The sequence below is a fragment of the Lissotriton vulgaris genome, chromosome 1_1 (genome assembly GCF_964263255.1).
Source record: "Lissotriton vulgaris chromosome 1_1, aLisVul1.2, whole genome shotgun sequence".
Classification (NCBI taxonomy): domain Eukaryota; kingdom Metazoa; phylum Chordata; class Amphibia; order Caudata; family Salamandridae; genus Lissotriton; species Lissotriton vulgaris.
In genome coordinates, this window is record NC_141685.1 from 2050746512 (window position 1) to 2050771949 (window position 25438).

At 47.2% G+C, this 25438-nt stretch overlaps 1 protein-coding gene and 1 pseudogene across 3 annotated transcripts in view; both read right to left on the reverse strand.

Moving 5' to 3' along the window:
* PYROXD1 (pyridine nucleotide-disulphide oxidoreductase domain 1) overlaps positions 1-25438 on the reverse strand; it is a 274293-nt gene that overhangs the window by 118977 nt on the left and 129878 nt on the right. For all 3 annotated transcript variants that reach the window (XM_086920532.1, XM_086920538.1, XM_086920526.1), the window contains one exon: positions 9299-9421. In XM_086920532.1, the coding sequence (XP_086776658.1) occupies positions 9299-9421 (123 nt within the window). The remainder of the gene's footprint in view (positions 1-9298; positions 9422-25438) is intronic.
* Positions 12533-15827, reverse strand: LOC147751591 (insulin receptor substrate 1-A-like; annotated as a pseudogene).

Below are 25438 nucleotides of genomic sequence, written 5' to 3' on the forward strand. Positions count from 1 at the left end.
ATTTCCACTAATCTTAAACTAACTACTAACACCAGCAAGAATCAAATTTCTGTAATTTTCCCAAGGAGACAGGTCTTTCTTATGGGTTATGTGTAATGTAATGGAATTCAGAAGACAAAACTGCAGACTGCCTCTGATAATTAAGGGTCAGTTCTAGCATAGCTAAATAAGGGTACACTGTTGTTTAAATCTTTGGCAATTGTCCCTGTGCAAGTAATCACACGCACGCACACACACACACACACAGAGGCACACACACACACACGAGCGCACACACACAGAGACACGCAGAGACACACACGCGCGCACACACACACTCCCAGTACAAGTAAGCCCCACTCACCGCATCGGCGCCACTCCAGACTTCTGCAGCCTCCGCGGGGCTCTCCCTCAGGCATGGGATCCACGCGTCACCACTGCTCCTCTGGGCCGGGCTACCCAGAAGGCGGAAGTCCCACCCCACGAGGCGTGACGCTCCCGAACTTCCAGTTTCGGGATGTGCACGCTAACGGCTTGTTGTGTGAGTAACTAACTGCTTTTTATCCATAAAATTTGGTAGAGAGCGAATAGCCGCACCCCAGCTTTTTTTTAAAATGAGAAAAATTTGAAGTGATTAACAGGCTAAGATCCGCTTTGAAATCACGGAGCCACTATTGCGAAAGCTGACTAGGAGTTTTAAATTGTTTTTTATCGCTTTTATATTCCGTCGATTGTTATTCATAGGCAGTCTGGATTGAGTTGCATCTGCAAACTGTAAAAGGAAGACAGGAAGGGGCCTTGCTCCACGGCAGCTGAAACCAACACGAGCCATCAGGGCTGGACATGGTAAACATAAGGTGCCCCGGCAAAAATACTGAGTCCAAGCTTCCTGTCCTCGCGCTATCTAGTTCTTTCCGTTCATACATCTTCACTCTTCTCCAACCCTTATTGCCCAGCCCTCTATTTCTATCTCTCTCTTGAAGCCCCCTGTGCCCCCAGTAAGGAAACCACTTGTATTTTGCCCGGCGACCTATTTGATGACTCCGACACCAGGTTACGCGTGTCAGATCTACATGGAAGTTCGAAATGGAGGGCTATACATGTCACCCGAAGCCAAAAGAAGGTCAGAAGATTTAGTGTGTCGAGGGGCCCCGGAGACTCCCATATACTCATAGTCCTGAGTCTAAATGGGGCCTCCTACACCACAGGGACAGTTACACCCCTGTGAAGACGCCTCGTGAGACGCAAAACCATTAAATGTTGATGTAATAAACACAGGAATCTTGAAGCCACATAGAGCAAACTCGACTTTAGCAGCAGCTCTCCGTGCGGATACATATTCTTAAATGGAGAGAAGGCAAGTGGTGGAAAGGGCTGATGTGATCTCTCTAAACGTGCAGTATCTTTCATCAGAAATGCGGGCCCTGTCGTCCCACTGAAGCTATACAGCCCTACAGAAAAGTAGTGGTCCTATCCAAATAAAAGTGCAGCAACTCTGATAAGCGACCCCTGACCCTCCTGGTAGGTCGCTCCCTCTCCGCCTGCGTGTCCCTGCTGCCACAGCTTAAGACTTGCTGTGCCCATCTGTTTTCTTCACCCTCACACACCCTCACCCTCACTCACCCACACCCTCACACACCCTCTCACCCTCACACCCCCTCACCATTACTCACCCTCACCCACCCTTTCACCCTCACACACCCTCTCACCCTCACCCACCCTCACACCCCCTCACCCTCACACACCCCCTCACCCTCACACACCCCCTCACCCTCACACACCCTCACCCTCACACCCCCTCACCCTCACTTTCACACCCCCTCACAGTCACACACACTCACCCAGTCACCCTCCCTCCCTCACCTTCACCCTCACACCCTCGCCCTCACACCCCCTCACCCTCACAACCCACACCCTCACAACTCACACCCTCCCCCTCACACACCCACATCCTCGCACCCCTCACCCTCACGCACCCCCTCACCCTCACACCACCTCACCCTCACTCACCCCACATACCCTCACCCTCACCCTAACCCTCTCACCCTCACTCACCCTCACACCCTGTCACCCTCACACACCCTCACCCACACACACCCTCACCCTCACACCGCCTCACCATCACACTCCTTCACCCTCACACCGCTCACTCACACCCCCTCACTCACCCTCACCCTCACACCCCCTCACCCTCCCTCACCCTCACACCCCCTCACCCTCACCCTCACTTATCCACACTCACACACCCTGACCAGCATTGCATAACAAAACAAAGCATAGGATAGCAAAACAAAACAGCATAAAAAAACAAAACATAGCATAGCAAAACACAACAAAGCATAGCATAACAAAACACAACAAAACATAGCATAGCATAACAAAACATAGCCCAGCATAACATAACAAAGCATAGCAAAACAAAACATAGCATAGTAGAACAAAACATAGCATGACAGAACAAAACATAGCATAACATAACAAAACATAACATAACATAACATAAAACAAAGCATAACATAGCAAAACACAACAAAGCATAGCATAGCATAACAAAACACAACAAAACATAGCATGACAGAACAAAACATAGCATAACATAACAAAACATAAGATAACATAACATAAAACAAAGATAACATAGCAAAACACAACAAAGCATAGCATAGAAAACACAACAAAACATAGCATACATAACAAAACATAGCATTACAAAGCATAGCATAACAAAACACAACAAAACAGCATAGCATAACAAAACACAACATAGCATAACAAAACAAAGCTTAACATAGCATAACAAAACATAGCATAACAAAGCATAGCATAACAAAACATAGCGTAGCAAGACAAAGCATAGCATAATAAAACACAACAAAACATAGCATATGATAACAAAACATAGCATAGCACAACAAAGCATAGCATAGTAAAACACAACAAAACATAGCATAGCATAACAAAACACAACAAAACATAGCACAGCATATCAAAACAAAGCATAGGATAGCAAAACAAAATTTTGCTTAGCATAACAAAACATATCATAACGTAACAAAACATAGCAAAACACAGGATAGCTTAACAAAACATAGCATAGCAAAACAAAACATAATAGCATAGCAAAACATAGCATACCAACACAACAAAACATAGCATAGCATAGCATAACAAAACATAGCATAACTAAACACAGCATAGCATAACAAATCAAAGCATAGGATAGCAAAACATAGAATAGCATAACAAAACAAAACATAGCATAGCATACAGCATCACTCCGCACCACCACAGCATCACTCAGGGGCACCACAACATCACTATGCGCTACCACAGCATGAACGCCACAGCATCACTCGTTCGCCATCACAACACTCAGCACCATCACAGCATCAATCTGTGCAACCATTCAACAACACCTGGTCCAAATATGTTCTCTCAATGTTTCAAGCTTTATTACAAATATAACAAAAAGATGTTAATATTTCAGTTCTGTTCTTGGATTTTTGTCACAATAAAATACACTAAACATAATCTTCACAAAAGTTATTTACCAAAGTTTAACCTATTGCCATTATAAATTACAATAACTTTTTATTTAAGCATTAGTTATTGGAAAAAAATTAAAAGCCATTGTTATTTGTAATATCAATACATGTAAGTCACGTAAATACAACACATATTGCATTACAAATGCTATAGGTGTCACATTTGCGAAAGTTATAACTATTGGCATTGTAAATGACAAAGCTATTAATTTCTCTATTTTCAAAAACAAAACCTAAATAAAAAAATTGTCATTTACAAAACCAATAGCTCAAACTTTCCTAATGCGGGACCTATTGCATTGTAAATGCTTGTTTTTTTACTCTGGTGAACTTCGGGTACATCGGCTCCAGATTTGGAATGAACTCCGAAGAGGAAGACTGAGATGGAGCTGGGTACCATGAATACCAAGTAGGTGGCTCACCCTGCAAATGGGAGTGTCTCGTCGTCGAAGGTTTTGCTTATGGTTCTTGTGCTTTTACATACGCTTCGATTTACTTGAAGAGTGCCATCAGATTGGACTGTATTTCTTGTGTTCGGACAATACTAGTTTGACCTCCAAATCCATTGCCTTTAGTTGCATCAGAGTGCACTGGTCGCAGGATCTGTTTTGATCACAGGGACAATAGACAAATACTTTGCAAGTCTGTGACCAAAATCTGTTTCTTATATGCATGGTACAGTTTAAAGCCGGTGGTCTTCGGTGGTGATATCCATGTTTTTCAATGCCTGATTAATTTATATGAAATATAATTTTTTTCAAAGAAATGGATGAAATTGGTCCGAAAGGAGATCAACATCTGTGCCAAGGATACAGAAAAAGGGAACTTCAAACTTCAGGGGTGGTGCCTACATGTGGCTCTGTATTACGTCATGTACCTGGTGGAAGGACTGACGATGGAGTCCATCGGTGCACCTACAGACACACAGGGCTTATTGCAAGAGTTTCTGGATTCAATCTGGCACGTGGGGAGATTTAAATGGTGAAGAAAATGTAGGGAGATGTATCCATCAGATATGCTCTACAGGGTGGTTTGTTACAGTATTCAGGGTGCAATGCAATATCGTTGCGATACTGTCACTAGGATGCAGAGTAGAAGGGTTCATGTCCCTATGATACAGTTCAGTTGATGGGTTACTGTCTTTAGGATTCAGTGTACAATGGAAGGATGGAATTCACTGAATATATTTAATGTACAGTAGTTTAGTGTAGTGTAGTGTAGTGTGGGTTAGGGTCCTTAGAATTCAGTGCAGTAGGATGAGGTAGTGTTCCAAAGATTCAGTGCAGCGGGATTAGTGGTCTGTGCATGTAGAAACCAAAAAGAAGTAAATCCTGCAACTATTTACAAACACATTTGAATACCATCTAATTTGTGGAACAGGCAATAAGAACGTTTTTGCTGTTGTCCCAAAATACAAGGAGTGGATAAAGCTCCATTTTAACGTAAAATAATTTGGCCCCAAGTAGGACAAATGGTTACGCTTTGAAGTGGGGGGAAAATAGACCCTGCAGAAATAACAAAGCCGGTGGTAGTAAAGGCCCTCCCACACTTCATAAAATGTCTTAGTATGGATGTATCTGACCAAGAAATCGTTTCTAACTTCGAGGCAATTCTTAAAACAGTAAAAGAGGCCCTTTGGATTAAAATTAAACAAAAACCAAGGCAGCAAAAAGGGTGGTTCAATCATGCATGTACGGTGGCTTACTCCAATCTAAAAAGCGCCCTTAGAAAGTCGGCTAGGATTCCCCAAGAGGTAAAAACACTGCAGAAGATATACAACTTAGCACTTAAAACGAGGAAGAGTGAGTTAAAAAAACAACTTTGGGACCAACTGCATGAAAGCTGCAGTTCTGGGAATGCAGCCGCTTTCTGGCAGGTGGTCAAATCTCCTTTTCTAAATGATAACATCAATCTCCCGAATATCGAGATAGCAATACAAGAGAAAGACTGGGTTCAACATTTTACTAAGATCTTTCATATAGTCTGGACTCCCAGCATTCTGGACATTCTTTACCAAATGACCTACCCAGTCCTTATCTCATCAACCTGCATTTTACAATGCTAGAAGTCGCACAGGCGTTAAAAGCTAGCAAAAGTGGGAAGGCGCCTGGTCCTGATGGTGTTCCAATCGATCTATTTAAAGCCCAAATGGATTTATGGCCCCCCTTCTCACAAGAGTCCTGAATGCAACTTGTAATGCTGGTTTATTGGAATCCTGGTCACGCTCTATACTAGTTCCCATATTTAAAAAAGGGGACAGGGGGTCTGTTTCTTGCTACCGCCCAATCTCGCTTTTAGACTCCCTTGGCAAAGTGGCAGGTCGAGTCATTTTAGAACTGTTGCAAGATTGGGCGGAGGAAGGAAGAATTATCTCAGATCTACAATATGGGTTTCGTCAATGGCTAGGGACCACTGAGCAGGCCCTAAATCTTTCCCTCCTAATTGATAAATATGTTTTCATTAAAGGCGGAGACCTGTATAGGATCTATGTGGATTTATCATCTGCGTTTGATTGTGTCTCCCATTCTAAACTTTGGTCCTTGTTGACCGATATGGGGGCACCATCAAACGAAGTGAAGTTCCTGAGGGAACTCTATTCCAATGCCACAGCCAAAGTCCGATATGGAACTGGAGGAGAGTTGACGGAGGATTTCCCTATAGAAAGAGGGGTGAGGCAGGGATGTGTCATGGCTCCCCTTCTTTTTACCTTGTATACCAATGGGCTAGAAAAAGAGATGTTGGAAAACTCCCATGATCTCCCAATGGTGGAAAATCGCCCAATCCCTGCATTACTGTATGCGGACGATACAGTAATACTAGCCCGCACCCCAAATGAATTGCAAAAGAACCTGAATAGGTACTCAAAGTTTATGGCAGGTCTGGATTTAAAAATAAATATTAGCAAAACCTTCGTTATGAGGGTGGGTTCAAGTCGCAAAAATAAAATGAGGGGGATCTACCTCAATAAGGAAACAATAGTGACTACTGATAAATACTGCTATCTAGGCATAACAATTGATCATAAACTTTCATGGAGAGCTGCCGTGGACACACGCAAGTTGCTTTTCCTAAGAACCACAGCAGCCCTAACTAATTTTGCCAGAAAGTTGGGGAAGAGAGCACCCTTGGAAATGTTAAAGATTTACAGAGCCAAATGCCTTTCTATGGCTCTGTATGGGGCGGGCCTTTGGGGTTTTGTTGCACTCGACAGCATCCAACGGGTTGAAAATACTTTTCTTAGATATCTGCTAGGAGTACCTGGTAGTACGGGTACTCTTGCCTGCCACATTGAGCTAGGTCTCTCATACATCACGGACCTAGCAAGAATTGAACCACTGTTATTGTGGCACAGGATATGGACCTCAGAAAAGGCAATTTTTACCCAGCACATTCTCTCCGATTGCTTGAAAATGGATGACGCCAGTAACTCAAGGTGGCTGCGTTATGTAGCGAGATTTTTTCAAGACTTGGGTTATCAATCAATCAATCAATCATCATATTTATATAGCGCACTACTTACCCAGAGGGTCTCAAGAGGCTGGGGGGGGGGGTGGGGGGGGGGGTCTGCTACTGATTGAACAACCAGGTCTTGAGTTGCTTCCTGAAGGCGAGGTGGTCCTGGGTCAGGCGGAGGTGGGTGGGGAGGGAGTTTCAAGTCTTGGCGGCAAGGTAGGAGAAGGACCGTCCCCCTGTGGTGGCTCTACGGATGCAGGGGACGGCGGCGAGGGCGTGGCTGGTCGAACAAAGCTGGCGTTTGGGAGCGTAGAAGTTGAGGCGGCTGTTGAGGTATCCTGGGCCTTGGCTGTGTAGGGCTTTGTGTGCGTGGGTGAGGAGACGGAAGGTGATTCTCTTGTTGACCGGGAGCCAATGCAGATCTCTCAGGTGTCCGGAGATGTGGCTGCGACGGGGGATGTCCAGGATGAGTCGTGCTGAGGCGTTCTGGATCCGCTGGAGTCTCTTCTGGAGTTTGGCGGTGGTTCCGGCGTAGAGGGTGTTGCCGTAGTCCAGACAGCTGGTGACGAGGGCCTGGGTGACCGTCTTCCTGGTCTCGGTGGGGATCCACCGGAAGATCTTACGTAGCATGCGCAGGATGTTGAAGCACGACGAGGAGACGGCGTTGACTTGTCTGGTCATGGAGAGGAAGGAGTCCAGGATGAAGCCCAGGTTGCGTGCGTGGTCTGTTGGTTTGGGTGCGCTGCCTAGGGCGCGGGGCCACCAGGAGTCGTCCCAAGCGGCGGGTGAGGATCCCAGGATGAGGACTTCCGTCTTATCTGAGTTCAGTTTCAGGCGGCTGTTCTTCATCCATTCGGCTACCTCTTTCATCACTTCGTGAAGGTTGGCTCTGGCGGTGGTGGGGTCGTTGGTAAGGGAGAGGATCAGCTGGGTGTCGTCGGCGGGTTGAGACCAATACTATTCTAATCCCTCCCTAATTTGTGAGTTACCGAGAAAGGTTCTAAAAAAGAAATGTTTGGCTCATTTAGAGGCTTTGAGATTAACCAGTGAGATTACGAAACCTTCTGTTACTCACACCTTGCTTACACAAACAGAACCTTCAATACAACGATACCTCACCTATAACACCACGAGTTACGAACGACATCTGTTGGTAAGGTTTAGAATGAATTCCTTTTATAGATTGGTCACATACCCCACTAGAAACAATTGGGCAAAAGTACTCCCCCCTTGTCCTTGTGATGGGCATTCGCTGCAATCTACTTCCCATATTTTATTTTTTGTACATTTTATCACAACCTAAGGAAAAATGGCTTGTACCCATTCTAAGGAGCATTGGTTTTAAACAATATCGTCCAGCATTGCTGTTCTTACAACTGTTACAGGGTGAGCGATTGGTTTTCTTAGTGGCAAACTTCCTTAAATGTGTTCTTTGCCACCGTTTGACCTTTGAGCACTCACCACAACAAATCGAAACCTGAATTTTACAGACTTAATAAGTAATGCTTAGATATCTAAATTCAACTTGCAGGTTGCCAATCGAATTACATTTTTAGCTTGTAAATAATGTACTTTTTAAATGTATTATAAATGGTTTAATGATTGTATGTATTTATGAAATATGTATGTTTTGTAATGTATGCTTTTATGATTTGCAACCAAAATCGAAATAAAGCAATATTGAATTGAATTGAATACCATCTAATTTGTGGAACAGGCAATAAGAACGTTTTTGCCAGATCTAGAAAGGTAGCTGCAAAGAGAGGGATTCCTATTTCTGCTTTCCTGTGCAATTTGATACCATAAAAAGGGTGGTTGCTTTGTTGAATTACACCTTATCTTATGAGAGTTTTCAAGACTCACTCAAGATGTTCTATTGCTTCCTTGAAAAAGATATAGATCGATGTATAAAGCTTCCTCAGATAAGGAACCTCAATATTATTAGTTTCAAAAAACATCTTTTTATTAACAATGCTCATGAGACCATACAGTCCATACTTGGAGATACCACAGAAATCAGTAGTAAAACAATCATGAGGGAACAAGGACAATCAGTAACCCCCCATCCCACCAACTTCTATATGTCCACCCCAGATTCTCTGTATTTCCGCCAGGGTGCCCACACGCCAGGGCGCCCACAGAACCTCAATATTATTAACAAGCTATTCCTCCACTACACTCTCGATTAGGCAGTCAATACATGCACTACCAGACAATAACAATAACACAACAGTGAAAGAATGACACATCTTTTCAAAGTGAGGTTACTAAATTTCTTTTGGAAAGGCTTGTGTAGTGAGTAAAATGAGCGTGCAGATTACCTGTTGCCACAGTGAACTATGTTCCCAAGATGCAGTGCAGATATCTCCTGCAGCATAGACATCAGGCAGCGAGGTCCGCATATGGTCGTCTACCTTCAGACCACCATCTACAGCGACATCGAACTAAAATAGGACACAGATAAAAAGAGCCTTAGGTAACCAGTTGTTTGAACAGTAACATATGATCTAAAGATGTGTTTAAGGAAATAACAATTTAGATTTTTCGAGCAATCCACCCACTGGCCTGCCACCAAACAAGGTTGCATGAGCTACTTTGAGACGTAATGTATTACAGTTCGCTGAAGGAGTGGGACGAAATCCTCACAGGCGATACCAGAGCGTGAAACTCTCACAGCCACGGGAAACACTTACATCGTAAGCTTGCTCCTTTAGGGGGTTCAAAGGGTTACTGAATCATGAAGTCCACTTCCTTTTTCACACGAGGCTAAAGAATGTTGGCAGACTAATTCGATTAATAAACAATGGAAAAGTGAAATGTGTCGGTTCTTTCACGAGCTTAGATTTATCTGCTGTTAGGACTTGATAAGAAGTATATGAAGGGCTGATATATCTTCACCTGTAGAACAGCAGTGATAAGAGGTTGTACTTTCTTTTTCACTATATGTTATTAAAGGAAGCTTTTGTAACAAAATACTTTTCCCCTGTGGGTACAGATGCATAAATCTATAGCACAAACAATTCAAACAAGCATTTGCAGTGCAATCAGTCTCGCCTTTGGGACCTTATATGTTTTGTTATGCAGCACATAGCCTGGGTGCTGAAACATCTACTGTTCTTTAACATGGCGGGAAAGTAAGCACCAAACTGCGTGACACCCCAGGTATGACAACACATGAAGAGAAATATTGCCTTTTAGTAGGAAATGGTATCGTCCAAAGCTCTGCTTTTATCATAAAAGCAGGGTGCTCGGTGGTCATATCACTGAAAATAGAATATTTGAAAAAATATTATTGTCTACAGGTGCTTGTGGAAGACAATTTCTATGGACTGGAATCTAGAGAACGCTAAAGTGATTCTGGTATTTTAATGCCCTTTGTTGGTCGTATTCTATGAAACAGTTAAATAGAGGCAGTTGAACAGGAAAAAAGTTCCTAAGCAGAAGAAGGCAAGTCCTAGAGCTGATCTCCAGAGCCCTCAAAGTACATGCACATACATGTATATACTAAAGTATATACAGAAGAGGTCTCAAATGCTCGACCTAAAAACTTAGCTGATTCTGCTGCAGCTTTGAATACATATGCAGAAGGGGAGGGATACTTAGGGACCGTACATGCCAGCACTATTGAAATTGGGGCAGTTTTTTAGGCCAAAGAGTAGCAATAAATCAAAGTGACATTTGGTTCAAGGAGTCCATGTAATATTTATTTATTTATTTATAGCATTTGTAGAGCGCTCTGTAACCCTACGGGCATCCTGGCGCTAAAGTACATATAGACAAGAACTCTGTGGGGACAGGAGAGTGGACATGGTGCTGATCAGAATAGGTTTATTTATTTTGGTGGATTTTTTGAGGATTTTTTGGGAAAAGCCAAGTTTTCACCTTTTTACGAAAGGTCATAAATTCGTTAGTTTTTCTAATGTCGATAGGGAGGTTGTTCCATAAGTGGGCTGCAGCTATACTGAAAGCTCGTCCCCCACAGGTGGCTTTCTTGATCCTAGGAATGCTAATGAAGTTTAAAGATGAGGATCGAAGAGACCGGGTGGGCTCATACCAATTGAATTTGTTCTGAAGTGGTCGGGGGCCTGGCCCGTGAACTGCCCTGAAGACAATACATATGGATTTAAAGCAGATCCTTTGATGTATGGGCAGCCAGTGTAGGTCAGCCAGGGCAAGAGTGGTAGAAGATCTTCGCTCACGGGAGAGTGCCAGTTTGGCTGCTGCCGCCTGGACACTTTGAAGTCTGGAAATAAGATAAGTGTGGGATTCCAGCAAAAGGGCATTGCAGTAGTCCAGGCGGCTGAGGATAGTACTCCTGACTATGTCGGCTCTAGTCTGTGGGGGCAGGAGAGGTAGCAGCCTTCGGAGTCCTCTTAGTAGAGCGAAACAGCAGCTGACCTGCTTATTGACGTTGGCCTCTAGGCTCAGTTTGTTGTTAATAGTGACGCCAAGATTTTTTACTGAGTTCACTGGGGTGGGCGAGTCCCCTAACAGCTGAGGACAAAAGTCTAATGGTAAACTTTTGGGGATTTTTCCTACTGTACAGTGCAGTATTTCAGTTTTCTCACTATTAAATTGTAGTGAGTTCTGGTTGAGCCAGAGTGACATTTCCAGCATACAGGTGTGGAAAGTTTCCAGTGAGTTTGCTTGAGCTCCATCAAGCGAGATTATCAGCTGAGTATCATCTGCATAGTTTGTCACGCTGAATCCATGGCTTTTGATGATCCGCATCAGGGGTTGCATATAAATGTTAAAAAGTATGGGACTGATGGCAGACCCCTGTGGGACCCCGTGCGGGACTTTGATGAACTCTGATTGGTATGGAGGGATAGCTACTGCCTGCCATCTGTCCGTCAAGTAAGAGCGGAACCAGTCGAGCACGACACCTCCAACTCCGATGTTCCTTAATCTTTCTATCAGGATGCTATGGTTCACCGTATCGAAAGCGGCGGACAGGTCAAGCAGAATCAGAATTGCTGATTCTCCCCTGTCCGCCCTCATTCGCAGGTCATCCATGACTGTCAACAGAGCTGACTCCGTTCCATGAACTGGTCTGAAACCAAACTGCTCCTCTTCCAAAATGTTGTTGGTTTCTAGGAAGAGGGCTAGGGATCTGCTGACCCATCTTTCTATGATCTTTATTGGATATGGTAAAGTTATAGGTCGGTAGTTCTTTTGGCAGTTTGGGTCCAGATTTAGTTTTTTTAATAGCGGGGTGACAATCGCCAGTTTCCAGTTTTTTGGCACGGAGCCTGTGCAAAGAGACTGATTACATAGTTGATGCAGGGCTGGGAGAATGTCATCCTCGAATTTCTTGGCTATTCTATGGGGAAGAGGGTCTAGAGGAGAGCCTGATGACGTATCAAGAGCTGTTCTTAGAAATTCCTGTTCCGAAGGAACCACAAAATTTTCCAGAATAGCATTTGAAAAGGGGTTTGTAACATATTTCACCTTCTCATCTTTGTTCGCTTGATTGCTGTTATCCTGCATTGAGGAGATAGATTTGCTATTCATTCCCTCTATAATTTTGCTGTTTTTTTCCTGAAAGAACACTGCTAGGCCATCACAGAGTTCTTGTGAGGGCTTGATTTGGCTATCAGCACAAGCGGGATGGGAAAGCTCTCTGATGAGCCTGAAAGTATCACAGGATTTATTGGAGCTTTTGAGGATTACCTCTGCGAAATGGCTTGTTTTGGCTATAATTATTTCCTTCTTGTATTGTGCAATGGTGAGCCTCCATCGCACTTTCTCCTGGTCTGAGTAATTTTTCCTCCAGAGCTTCTCTGCCTTTTTGCAGGTGTTTTTCAGTTCTTTTAGTTTGTCCGTGTACCAGGGTGCGGAGGGTTTTCCCCTTTTCATAATTGTTTTCAGCGGGATGATGGCGTCAAGTTTCTTAGTTATCTTGTGGCAAAAAGAGAGATAGTTTACTGAACTGCACTACAACACCACAGAGTGTGAAGCACTGGCTTTTGTTTGAGCAGCAGAACATTTTGTAACATATATCTGTAAACAAGATTCTTGTTATGTTATGATTATAAATCACCTCAGCCTTTGAGTGAGAGGGGCATGGAGAAGACATATTTGAGATTGCTTACATTTCTGTCCCAACAACATGAGTTTAATTTTGAGGTGATGTGTAGTCTGGGGCAAAGACAGGGTGAGGGCTGATATTATGTCCAGCTGATCAATTATACACATGTGTTTTTTCAGACAGAGCCAAATGACAACCAATATTCGCTTTGAAATAGTCCGTAGATCCTAACAGTATTTAAAAACATTAGCAAAACCACCGCTACTATTTCAGAGAATGTTTTGTGTATTAGTGATATCACCCCTTTTTGTCCTACATAAACGTTTGCCATGTCTGCTACTCAATGATATGCTCTTCACCTTTGGAGGGTCAGGTTTGTTTTGTGTAAATGTCTCCAGTGTTCATTAATGTGAAATCAGGGGAAGAGCTCCTTTCCAAAAAAGCACTTAATTTGCTTAAGGTACAACCGCAGTGATGACACTGAGGACCAAGCAAGCACGGAGAGGAAGAGTGGCACACCCATTGACTCACCTTCCTTCGCTGAAGTGCTTCGGAGGTCTCCAGGTTTATGGTAAGCGATCCTTGCATATGGACTCAGGTCCTCGGTGGAGCTGGACGCGCAGGGTGTTCTAGAGGTCTTGGGGTGCAGAAGGTACTGCTCCCGGCCCAGGTGCAAGTCTATATATGTCAGAGGGGTGTCCCCAGGAGGATCCTTTGGCGGGCTCACAAGCTGTGGTGCTTGCCATCCTTGGCGCAGTGCAGTGTGGCGGGTGCACGGGCGCTACTGGGGGTGCTGGAGAATGTTTCAGAGCTGTGCCGCCGCCGACCCAGCGGGTCCACCCGTACTGTCCTGGCATTGCCGGGGCTTAAGTTGACCCTGGTGAAGGCGCAGAGGCCAGAGCTCTGGCTTGGCAGTGGGGCAGGAGCGGCGAGACCTGGATGGTCCTGGAAGGGCTGCATGCTTGTGAAAGAGGAGGTTCTTTGAACCTCTTCCGAAAGCCATATCGGCATAAATGCTGTGCACCCGGGCTCCATTGTTGCAACTTGGTACTCTGGCTTTGTGCAAGGAGAGGCAGGTAGGCCTGGGCAGGCAGGTAGCTGTCTGTGCTGGAGGGTTCGACTTGCTTGTTTGGTCCTGGCCACCTAGGATGCTGCTGCTGGCGGAGGACGACGAGTCTTCGTCACTAGAGTGGTGCAGATGCTTGAAGGAGCACTGCAGGGAGTAGTAGGCGCAGGCGGGCTGAGTGGCCACCTCTGGGGGCAAGTAGCTGTTTGACGGCGTGCCGGTGCTAGAGCCGCTGGCTGGACTCATGTTCATATAGTCTCTGCAGGGCAGCTTGCCATCGCCGCCTTCCAATGACAGTTGGGCACAGCAGCAATCGGGGGAGCAACTGTCAGTAGGAGACCTCATCATGTAGCTGCTGGGGTCTGTGCGAGGCCGCATGATCTGTTGTGGGACATACATGCTAGTGGGGCTCATGGGCATATATTAGCTGTGCTGGGCGGGATCCACTCCTGGACTCATGGCCATGTATCTGTTGTCCTGCGGCTGTTCTGCGGGTTAACAGTGCGGGGGCAGGAAGGTAGGAGGCCGGCAGGCTTGTGCCATGGCATTGTAGTCCTTAGTGCAGGCCAGGCAAGGGGGTCGCTGTCGGCCAGCGGGAGGCGGTGGGGAGGTGCCGGTCGAGTGTGTCCGCTTCCTGTAACCCAGATCCTGTGCTTTTGTGGGTCGGCAAAGTGGTTGGACCCCACAGCCCATTCAGATGTAGGCCAGCACGTCGGCGGGAGGAGTGTGGCCGGGGGGAGTCCGGTGTCACTCTCTGAAAAGAACCCCTGAAGTCACGAGGGCTGGCTCCATATAGGACGGTGGTCACTTGGGGAGCCGGACACCGAGGTGCTGGAGCTTTGGGTGCAGAACCCGTCCGACGTGGAGCTGTGGCCGCAGGTGCTGCAGGCTGGCAGGGCTTGACGCAGCCGAGGGAGAGCAGCGGCAGGCTGACGCTGGGATGGAGCGGCTGTGGCTGAGGGGCGGGTGCAGGCTCTGCGGGCTGTGCCACTATTTTGTCCTGCATGCATACAATGTAAGGCATCGGGCGCACGCGAGACAAAGATTGTGAATCCATCCACCAATCACACGGCAACCAAGCATTGAAAATTCAATAGGACTATTTACGCTAGACCTATTGCATTTTCAACAGAAGTGCGGGCGTGAAAGAAGGCACAGACAGGAAGGGGTGGGGTGGGTGTTGATGGTCCAAGAAGTTACTGACTACAGGAGGGAACGGGGAAAGTCTGGGCAACAAAACTGTTTTGGAAGTAAAGGGGCCGATAGCCTCGGAAGGGGGAAAATGATGACACGGCCATCAGGAAGGGGGATTAAGTTCCTGAAAAACAATCAAAATGATAGGTGGAAAGTGGGCGGAACTTCCCCCGCTATACAGTATACTTCATCTCTCGATGAGACAACGCATCCGCTGCCTAGGCGAGACCTAAAGATTAGTCTAGTGCCATAGTACTTACTTGACTAAAGACAGCACCAGCTTATTACAACTATAATGTTGCATACTTCCCAAATCAGTGATTCTCAATCGACCCAATTTTAAGAACAACAAACTTTTGCAATCCACCTGCATAAGGAGATAAGGAGGGCGATTTTTTAAAGTAACAAAACAATTGTGTGGTAGCGCATTATCATTTACCTACAGCACATTTTCTTTGAAATGGCAACTGAATTGTGCACAAACATACAGATTTACTGAGAACACAAATGATAATGTGTGGAAATCGGGTTTTTGTCCGGAGAGCACCACTATCACCATGGTCACTCAGCAGGTGTCCCATGTCCAATACGGAGCGCTGGGTTTGGGAAGAGGCTGGCTGGGAGTAAAAGTATTAGGAGGGCAAATATGTTGTGTCTTAGCCTTCAATTCGGGGAAAAGTTGGACTATCTTTTTGCCTATGCATGCTATTCGCTGCCTGAAATGGCCAGCATAATTCCGGTGCTACAATTTGCTGCCTAAATCATTGAGAAGGAGGTTTGGGCGAGAGAAGGATGTGTTGTAAGGCCTTTGGTCCCCTGATTTACCATTGCTTTCATCCTTCACCCAGTTGCTGTTTCTTCCCTGATTTTTAGATTGAGCCTAGAGCCAGCGTGCATGCGCTGCAAGACTTATTATAAAGGAGTAGGGAATAGAAGCCCTGCCTACTCTCCTCCCATATTTGCCATTGGCTTGTGTCATTGTCCATCCTAAATGCTGGCTTCTGATTCATCAATAAGCTTGGTAGTCCCTCCTTAGTACCACCTCCTCTTCATTTGTCACCTCCCATGGCAACTGGCCTCTTTACTTCGGTTGTTACACGGTACGTGTTATTTAGACTGTGAGCACTATTTTCTTTACTGAGGTTCTCCTACTGCAGGCATGACATGCTTTGGTGCTGTCTCCCCCCCTTCGTGTTGCCCCTATTGCATTGCAAATGCTTGTTTATGCCTTTGGGGTCTACCACACCAACGAGATGAGAAGGCAGGCAGCAGGTATGTGGGGCCACCATGCAGAGAACGGACAGCCAACAAGTTTAAACAATTGACATTAAATGCCCCCGTATGTCAACAGATTTTTCTCTGCGATTGCGAAACAAGTTAGAGCAGCTATGAACATAACTAAACACAACCAATTGACTGGTAAAAAGAAAATTGAATATGTGCAATTCTCTTAATTCACTGGCCCCTAGACATCGCATTCCTATTGGCTTTTTTTTCCATTGTCATATGAACACCGATTTTCCAGATTAGAGTTCTTTTTTTTTTTATTTATCAGCTGTGTTGGTCCAGTTGTTTCCTTTCTAATTTCTAATTTAAAATATTTCTAGAGCGCAGCGTACACCTTGCGGTTTCTTGGCGCTAGGGGGATTGGCAACTGAGGGAGAGAGACCAGAAGAAAAGATAAGAGGAGATATTAAAAGAGTTTAAGAGGGGAAGGCCTGGCTGAAGAGGAACATTTTCAGATCTCTACGAAAGGGGAGGTACTGAGTGGCAGAGCGGAGATAGTCAGGGAGTGAGTTCCAGAAAGTTGGAGCCAGGGTGGAAAAGCTGGCTCCTTTGAACCGAACCAAGACTATAAATCCAAAAAGCACTATTTGACGAATAAAAGTACAGGTGGAGAACATCGTGCCATGTCTAGATGAAATTATTTAATCCCCATATGCATGCCAGGCAAATGCTACTATCAAACGCGTACGCCTCTCCCACCCTCGTTTTATAAAAACTGAAGCTGGTACAGCAGTGACTGATGTCTTCAATCAAGCAAAAATGTAAATTGTTGCAGTGAATAGATATTTTCATATCAAACACTTAAGCGCTGCCACATCACTCACGTGGCATATATGCAGCACATAAAAAGCAAAATAATGGCACGCCCAAGCAGACACAACCAGAAGATTTCAGCGGCCAACAAGGTAAATAAATACTTTTTGAGGTCTCGTGACCTATCAATCCGCATGTGCATTGAGCGGAGCGAGATATAAAGGGGCTTAAACAGAGCTTACCGAGATCGGGAGATTCCATGAAGTGCCCGTGAACAGCTCGCTCAATGCGCATGTGCATTGCCATAAAAAGCGCGTGCACAGACACCAGCCTCCCTCCCACAGTCATCCCCCAGCGTGCGCTGTGCCAACAAGCCTTTGAAGTGAAGCTTAGCTTCACTTCACAGGTATCAACTCCCCCCGCCCCCTGCTTCACACGTCTCACGGCTGCCAGGCCGTCTCGTATTTCTCCTCCCTCCCTCGCCTCCCTCGCCCTTCAGCGTGCCTAAAGCGCGTTAGCGAAAGCGCAAGTTCCAGCCACGCTTCTTGCAGTGAAATGGAAAGCTCTTGGCAAATATTGACTGTTCAACTCCGGGTGAATGGGTGTTGCTGAATAGTCCTCAGATCGGCATGTTGTGGTTCCTGCTGTAATTGTAGTTTCGGGAAGGTTCAATATCTGGAGCATGGCGAGGAGACAAGGCTGTGGCTGGGGTAACCTCAGCACTGCAAATGTCTTCTGGGGATATTAAACGGCCTCTACTCACCACTCTGCCCGAATGCAGAAAAAATGCACGGCTACTCAAAGGGAAACAGGATGGGAACAAAATTGACAAAGGAAAAATATTGCACATTTAACTTCGGCAAAGATACATTTGCTGTTCCCACTCTTCCCCGCCCTCCTGCTCCCTGCACAGATGTAAAACAGATAATTAAGGAAGCAGTGCACCTTATTTTTGTTACAGTAAACAGTAATAGACAGCCCCTTGCTTTCCTCGTGCGAGCTTAAGGCTGAGCCGAGTGGCCGCGCGCCGTCTGTGACAGAAGCCTCCTCCTCGAGTTCAGCTTTTCGTCTAATGATACCGGACATCAATGTGTTCTCATCCCAATTTGCAGACTCCGCACAACACTCATGCACATCCACCCCCACATCCACTGCCACACCCACCACCACATCCACCACACCCACCACCACCACATCCACCCCACCCACCACATCCACCCCCCCCACCACCACTACATCCACCACCACATCCACCACAACCACCACCCCATCCACCACCACCACCGCATCCACCACCGCATCCACCATCACCACATCCACCGCAACCACCATCACCACCACATCCACCATCACATCCACCACCACCACCACATCCACCATCACCTCCACATCCACCATGACATCCACCGCCACATCCAACCCCAAATCCACCACCACCACATCCACCACCACCGCATCCACCACCACCGCATCCACCACCACCGCATCCATCACCACCACCACACCCACCACCACATCCACCACCACATCCACCACCACCACCACCACCCCATCCACCACCACCACCGCATCCACCACCACCACCGCATCCACCGCCACCACCGCATCCACCATCACCACATCCACTGCATCCACCACCACCACATCCACCACCACATCCACCATCACCACCACATCCACCACCACCACCACATCCACCATCACCTCCACATCCACCGCCACATCCACCGCCACATCCACCACCACATCCACCACCACCGCATCCACCACCACCGCATCCACCACCACCGCATCCACCACCACCGCATCCACCACCACAACCACAACCACCACCACTACATCCACCACCACATCCACTACAACCACCACTACCACCACCACCGCATCCACCACCACCACCGCATCCACAATCACCACATCCACCGCATCCACCACCACCACATCCACCGCATCCACCACCACATCGACCACATCCACCATCACCACCACATCCACCATCACATCCACCACCCCCACATCCACCATCACCACATCCACCACCACCACATCCACCGCATCCACCACCGCATCCACCACCACATCCACCACCACATCCACCATCACCACCACATCCACCATCACATCCACCACCACCACCACATCCACCATCACCTCCACATCCACCATGACATCCACCACCACATCCACCACAACTACCACCCCATCCACCACCACCACCACCGCATCCACCACCACCACCGCATCCACCACCACCACCGCATCCACCACCACCACCGCTTCCACCACCACCACATCCACCGCATCCACCACCACCGCATCCAACACCACATCCACCATCCCCACCATCACATCCACCATCACCTGCACATCCACCATGACATCCACAGCCACATCCACCACCACATCCAATACCACCACATCCACCATCACCACATCCACCACATCCACCACCACCGCATCCACCACCACCACCACCACATCCACCACCACTACATCCACCACATCCACTACAACCACCACCCCATCCACCACTACCACCACCACCGCATCCACCACCACCACCGCATCCACCATCACCACATCCACCACCACCACATCCACCATCACCACCACATTCACCACCACCACCACATCCACCATCACCTCCACATCCACCATGAAATCCACCACTACAACCACCACCCCATCCACCACTACCACCACCACCACATCCACCACCGCATCCACCATCACCACATCCACCACCACCACATCCACATCCACCATCACCACCACATCCACCACCACCACCACATCCACCATCACCTCCACATCCACCATGAAATCCACCACCACATCCACCACATCCACCACCACATCCAATACCGCCACATCCACCATCACCACATCCACCACATCCACCACCACCGCATCCACCACCACCACCACCACACCCACCACCACTACATCCACCACATCCACTACCACCACCACCGCATCCACCACCACCACCGCATCCACCATCACCACATCCACCACCACCACATCCACATCCACCACCACATCCACCACCACCACCACATCCACCACCACATCCACCACCACATTCACCATCACCTCCACATCCACCATGAAATCCACCACCACATCCACCACCACATCCACCATCACCACCACATCCACCATCACATCCACCACCACCACCACATCCACGATCACCACATCCACTGCATCCACCACCACCACCATCACATCCACCACCACCACCACATCCACGATCACCACATCCACTGCATCCACATCCACTGCATCCACCACCACCACATCCACCACCACCACCACATCCACCATCACCTCCACATCCACCACCACATCCACCACCCCATCCACCACCACCACCGCATCTACCACCACATCCACCGCATCCACCACCACCGCATCCACTGCATCCACCACCACATCCACCATCACCACCACATCCACCACCACCACCACATCCACCACCACATCCACGATCACCACATCCACTGCATCCACATCCACTGCATCCACCACCACCACATCCACCACCACATCCACCACCACCACCACATCCACCATCACCTCCACATCCACCATGACATCCATCACCACATCCACCACCCCATCCACCACCACCACCGCATCTACCACCACATCCACCGCATCCACCACCACCGCATCCACCACCACATCCACCATCACCACCACATCCACCACCACCACCACATCCACCATCACATTCACCATCACCTCCACATCCACCATGACATCCACCACCACATCCACCACCACCGCATCCACCACCACCGCATCCACCACCACACCCACCACCACTACATCCACCACCACATCCACTACAACCACCACCCCATCCACCACTACCACCACCACCGCATCCACCACCACCACCGCATCCACCATCACCACATCCACCGCATCCACCACCAATACATCCACCGCATCCACCACCACATCCACCACCACATTCACCATCACCACCACATCCACCACCACATCCACATCCACCATGACATCCACCGCCACATCCACCGCCACATCCACCACCACATCCACCACCACCACATCCACCATCACCACCACATCCACCATCACCACCACATCCACCACCACCACCACATCCACCTCCACATCCACCATCACCTCCACATCCACCATGACATCCACCACAACCACCACCCCATCCACCACCACCACCGCATCCACCACCACCACCGCATCCACCACCGCATCCACCACCACTGCCACATCCACCACCGCCACATCCACCACCACATCCACCATCATCACCACATCCACCATCACATCCACATCCACCATGACATCCACCACCACAACCACCACCCCATCCACCACCACCACCGCATCCACCACCACCACATCCACCGCATCCACCACCACATCCACCATCACCACCACATCCACCACCACCACAACATCCACCATCACATCCACCATCACCTCCACTTCCACCATGACATCCACCGCCACATCCACCACCACATCCACCACCACCGCATCCACCACCACCACCATCACCACCACATCCACCATCACCACCACATCCACCACCACATCCACCGCCACATCCACCACCACATCCACCACATCCACCACCACATCCACCACCACCGCATCCACCACCACTGCATTCACCACCACCATATCCACCACCACCACCACATCCACCACCACCACCACATCCACCACCACATCCACCACTTCCACCACCACATCCACCACTTCCACCACCACCTCATCCACCACCACCACATCCACCACTGCATCCACCTCCACCACATCCACCACCACATCCACCACCTCATCCACCACCGCATCCACCACCACCACATCCACCACCATCACTTCCACCACCACATCCACCACCACCATATCCCCCAGATCCATCACTACCACATCTATATGTGTGTGTGTGTGTGTGGCTCTGTGTGTGTGTAGGTGCAAATGCAATATTCTTGGATTTTCGTCACAATAAAATACGCTGAACATAATCTTCACAAAAGTTATTTACAAATGTTTAAGCTATTGCCATTATAAATTACAATAACTTTTATTTAAGTATTAATTATTTACAAAATTAAAAGCCATTGTTATTTGTAATATCAAGACATCTAAGTCACGTAAATACAACACACATTGCATTACAAATGCTATAGGTGTCACATTTGCAAAAGTTAAAACTATTGACATTGTAATTGACAAAGCTATTAATTTTGCTACTTTCAAAACCAACACATAAATAAAAAAAGTGTCATTTACAATACCAATAGCTCAAACTTTCCTAATGCGAGACCTATTGCATTTCCAATGCTTGTTTTAAAACTGCAGCTGTCTCTTTTGCCGGTCACTCCAGACGGCACAGGCGGTTTTGGGAGGTTTTTTTGCACATGCACTTACGGTAGCTTGGAGCCATCATACACTTATTCAAATGATCTACTTATGCCGTCTTGGAGGGGCTCAGTGCTGCGCTCGTCAAAAGTTTTTCTCTTTGTCAGGGTGACTGAACAGAGGAGAGCTGCTGGTCTCGGGCCTGTCACTGATCTCGGGCCCTGGGCCATAATCAGGTTTTTGCCCACACAAACAGTTCTCCGAGTTCGTTCAGCTGGGACAAGTAGCCAGCTTTCCTTTCCACCCCTTTTAATTTCTCTGCTTTACTGCTACTGTGACAGCAACGGTGCAATACTCGTCCCTCTGGGTTCCACTGTGGTTTTGATTTGGGTATTTATTAGAACAAGCATTTGTTTCTTCAGTTCCCTACTGAAGCAGATTGAGGGGGGGAACTGTGAATGGAAATGCTTATCTTTGTACGCCACACAAATACTTTGAAGTTTGAAGTTTTTATTACTTTAGCACAGTTACTTAAAACCATTACTATAAAAGTCAGCATTAACACATTTATCGTATTAAAAAGGACAAAGCTGAAAAACAACTCTCCAAGCTTAATAACCGTTACACTTATAAAGGAAACAGTCTTGTAATTACCAAAATTTACTTATTATTGTGCTAGACCAAAAATAAAAGATAAAAAAATGACAAAGGATACTAAACTGAGGGACAGAAGAAGTCTGTAATGAGTTTTTGAGGGGGAGGAGGTGGGAACACAGGAACCAAAGAAGGTAGAAAAAGATTGTCCAAAAATCTCACAAATTTTCCAGACCTTGCAAGTACTTGAGTGTCTGTGGACGTGAAGCACAGGGCCGATGCCTCCCAGCATGTCCTGATGCCCCATTTTAAATACAAAGGTTTTAAGAGAGACCTTCTAGGGGCAGCCAGGGCGGGGCAGCAGCACAAGAGATGCAGCCATGATTCAGAGTGGTAGTTGCACAGTCTGCAAGCCCCCACCTCACTTGTTGGGGCTCATCTGTTAAAGGCCGTTGAACGCAGGACTAGAAGTCGCATAAACATTATGTTCTTCCGTGCCGCTGCATTTAAATTTTCCTGGAGATAAGATTGAAGTTTCCCCGGAAGGTACGAGGAGTTCAAGGGAAGCAAAATGGTAGATGTTTTTACAGCCTGCAGGTCCATACGATGGGAGATTAGTTTAACCTGCTTATTGATAAGTTTTTTCCAGACTGAGTATGGAATGGTGTCTGAGAGAAGAGATAAGTTGTCAATCTCTAGCACTGTTATGGCCTTTACATTCTGAGTGTTCCAAGGGTTACCAGGACTAGAAAGAGTTTATTTTAGCAGGGATTTTAAGGTATTATCTCCAGCTTTTAGTGTCCTTATAAAATATTTCAGGGTGTCTGCCTCACAATAGATTGATTGTCTTTGTAAGCCCAGCTCCAAACGTAGTCTTGCCAGCTGGATGAAACTTGGGAGATGGAAGATTTTTTTGAAGGTGGAAATTTGAGCTAGATCAAGACTAACCGAGCATGCGCCAGGGAAGGCCTGATGCCCGTAAGTTAGGGCAGGAAGTAGAGTAGCTTTGGTCACCTTCAGAATGGATTCTGCGGAGGGGCTGCTCAGGGACAGGTTCAATCGTGTCAGGGAGTATGTAATTGCTCCTGCTCTCTTTTTCAAGGCGGCTAGATGAGCTACTGGTCTAGACGTCTCGTTGAACCAGACTCCCAGGTAATTCCATTTTAGGGTTGTATTAATCCTGGCAGGCCCTATGTTCCACTTTAAACTTTTCTTATTCTTGCATCCGCCAAATATCAGTACCTTGGTCTTTTCCTGGTTGATTTTGAGGGCGTTGACGGTATTGTATGTGTGGAGCATACTTAAGGCTCTTTGGAGACCCGATTTTGCTTGGCCCATTATTACAATGTCATCAGCGTATTGTAATATATGCAGAGTCCTATTTGCAGGGCCCAATTTTGGCGGAAGAAGATTACTATTCTCCAGGAATGTTCCAAGGTCGGCTGTGTAAAGATTGAACAAGAGAGGGGCAAGAACGCAGCCTTGCTTTAGCCAGTCTTCAATGGCGATTTTTGAAGAGACTGTCTTTGGGCCGGTTTTAATTCGCACCCACGTGTTCTTATGCAGGGAGATGAGTGCTCCTAGAAGGCTCTGCGGAACCCCCCACTTGTTCAGCTTCCTCCATAGGATGTTACGAGACACTTTATCAAAGGCCGCACTGTAGTCTATAAAGCAGCAGTAAAGTGGAAGATGTTTTTTTTGTGCTGCTTGTTGACTCAGAATGGCTAGAGTTGTAATATTGTCTATTGTGGAGGCCGATGCCCGAAACCCTGTTTGGTAATAGGGCATGATGTTATTTTCTGCAGCCCATTTTTCAAGCGACCTAAGAAGACACCGGGCGTATGCCTTTGCCTCAAGATCTAGTAAGGCGATGAGTTGATAATTGGCCGGTAGCGTGGGGTCTCCTTTCTTAACTATGGGGCACAGAGTCGAGCCTAACCATGAGTCCGGTAGCTGACATGACTTAAACACGTTGTTATTTAGGGGAGTCAAACATTCCGCCCACTCTTCCAGGGCACATTTGAATACCCAGCAGGAAGGCCATTGGGCCCTGGGGCTCCGTCGTTCTTCATGGCTCGCAGATATTTGGAAACCTCAGCTACAGTGGTCAGCTCATGAATTTCTGTTTGGATGGAATCAACACGGTCTCTTAATTCAATCACGTTTACT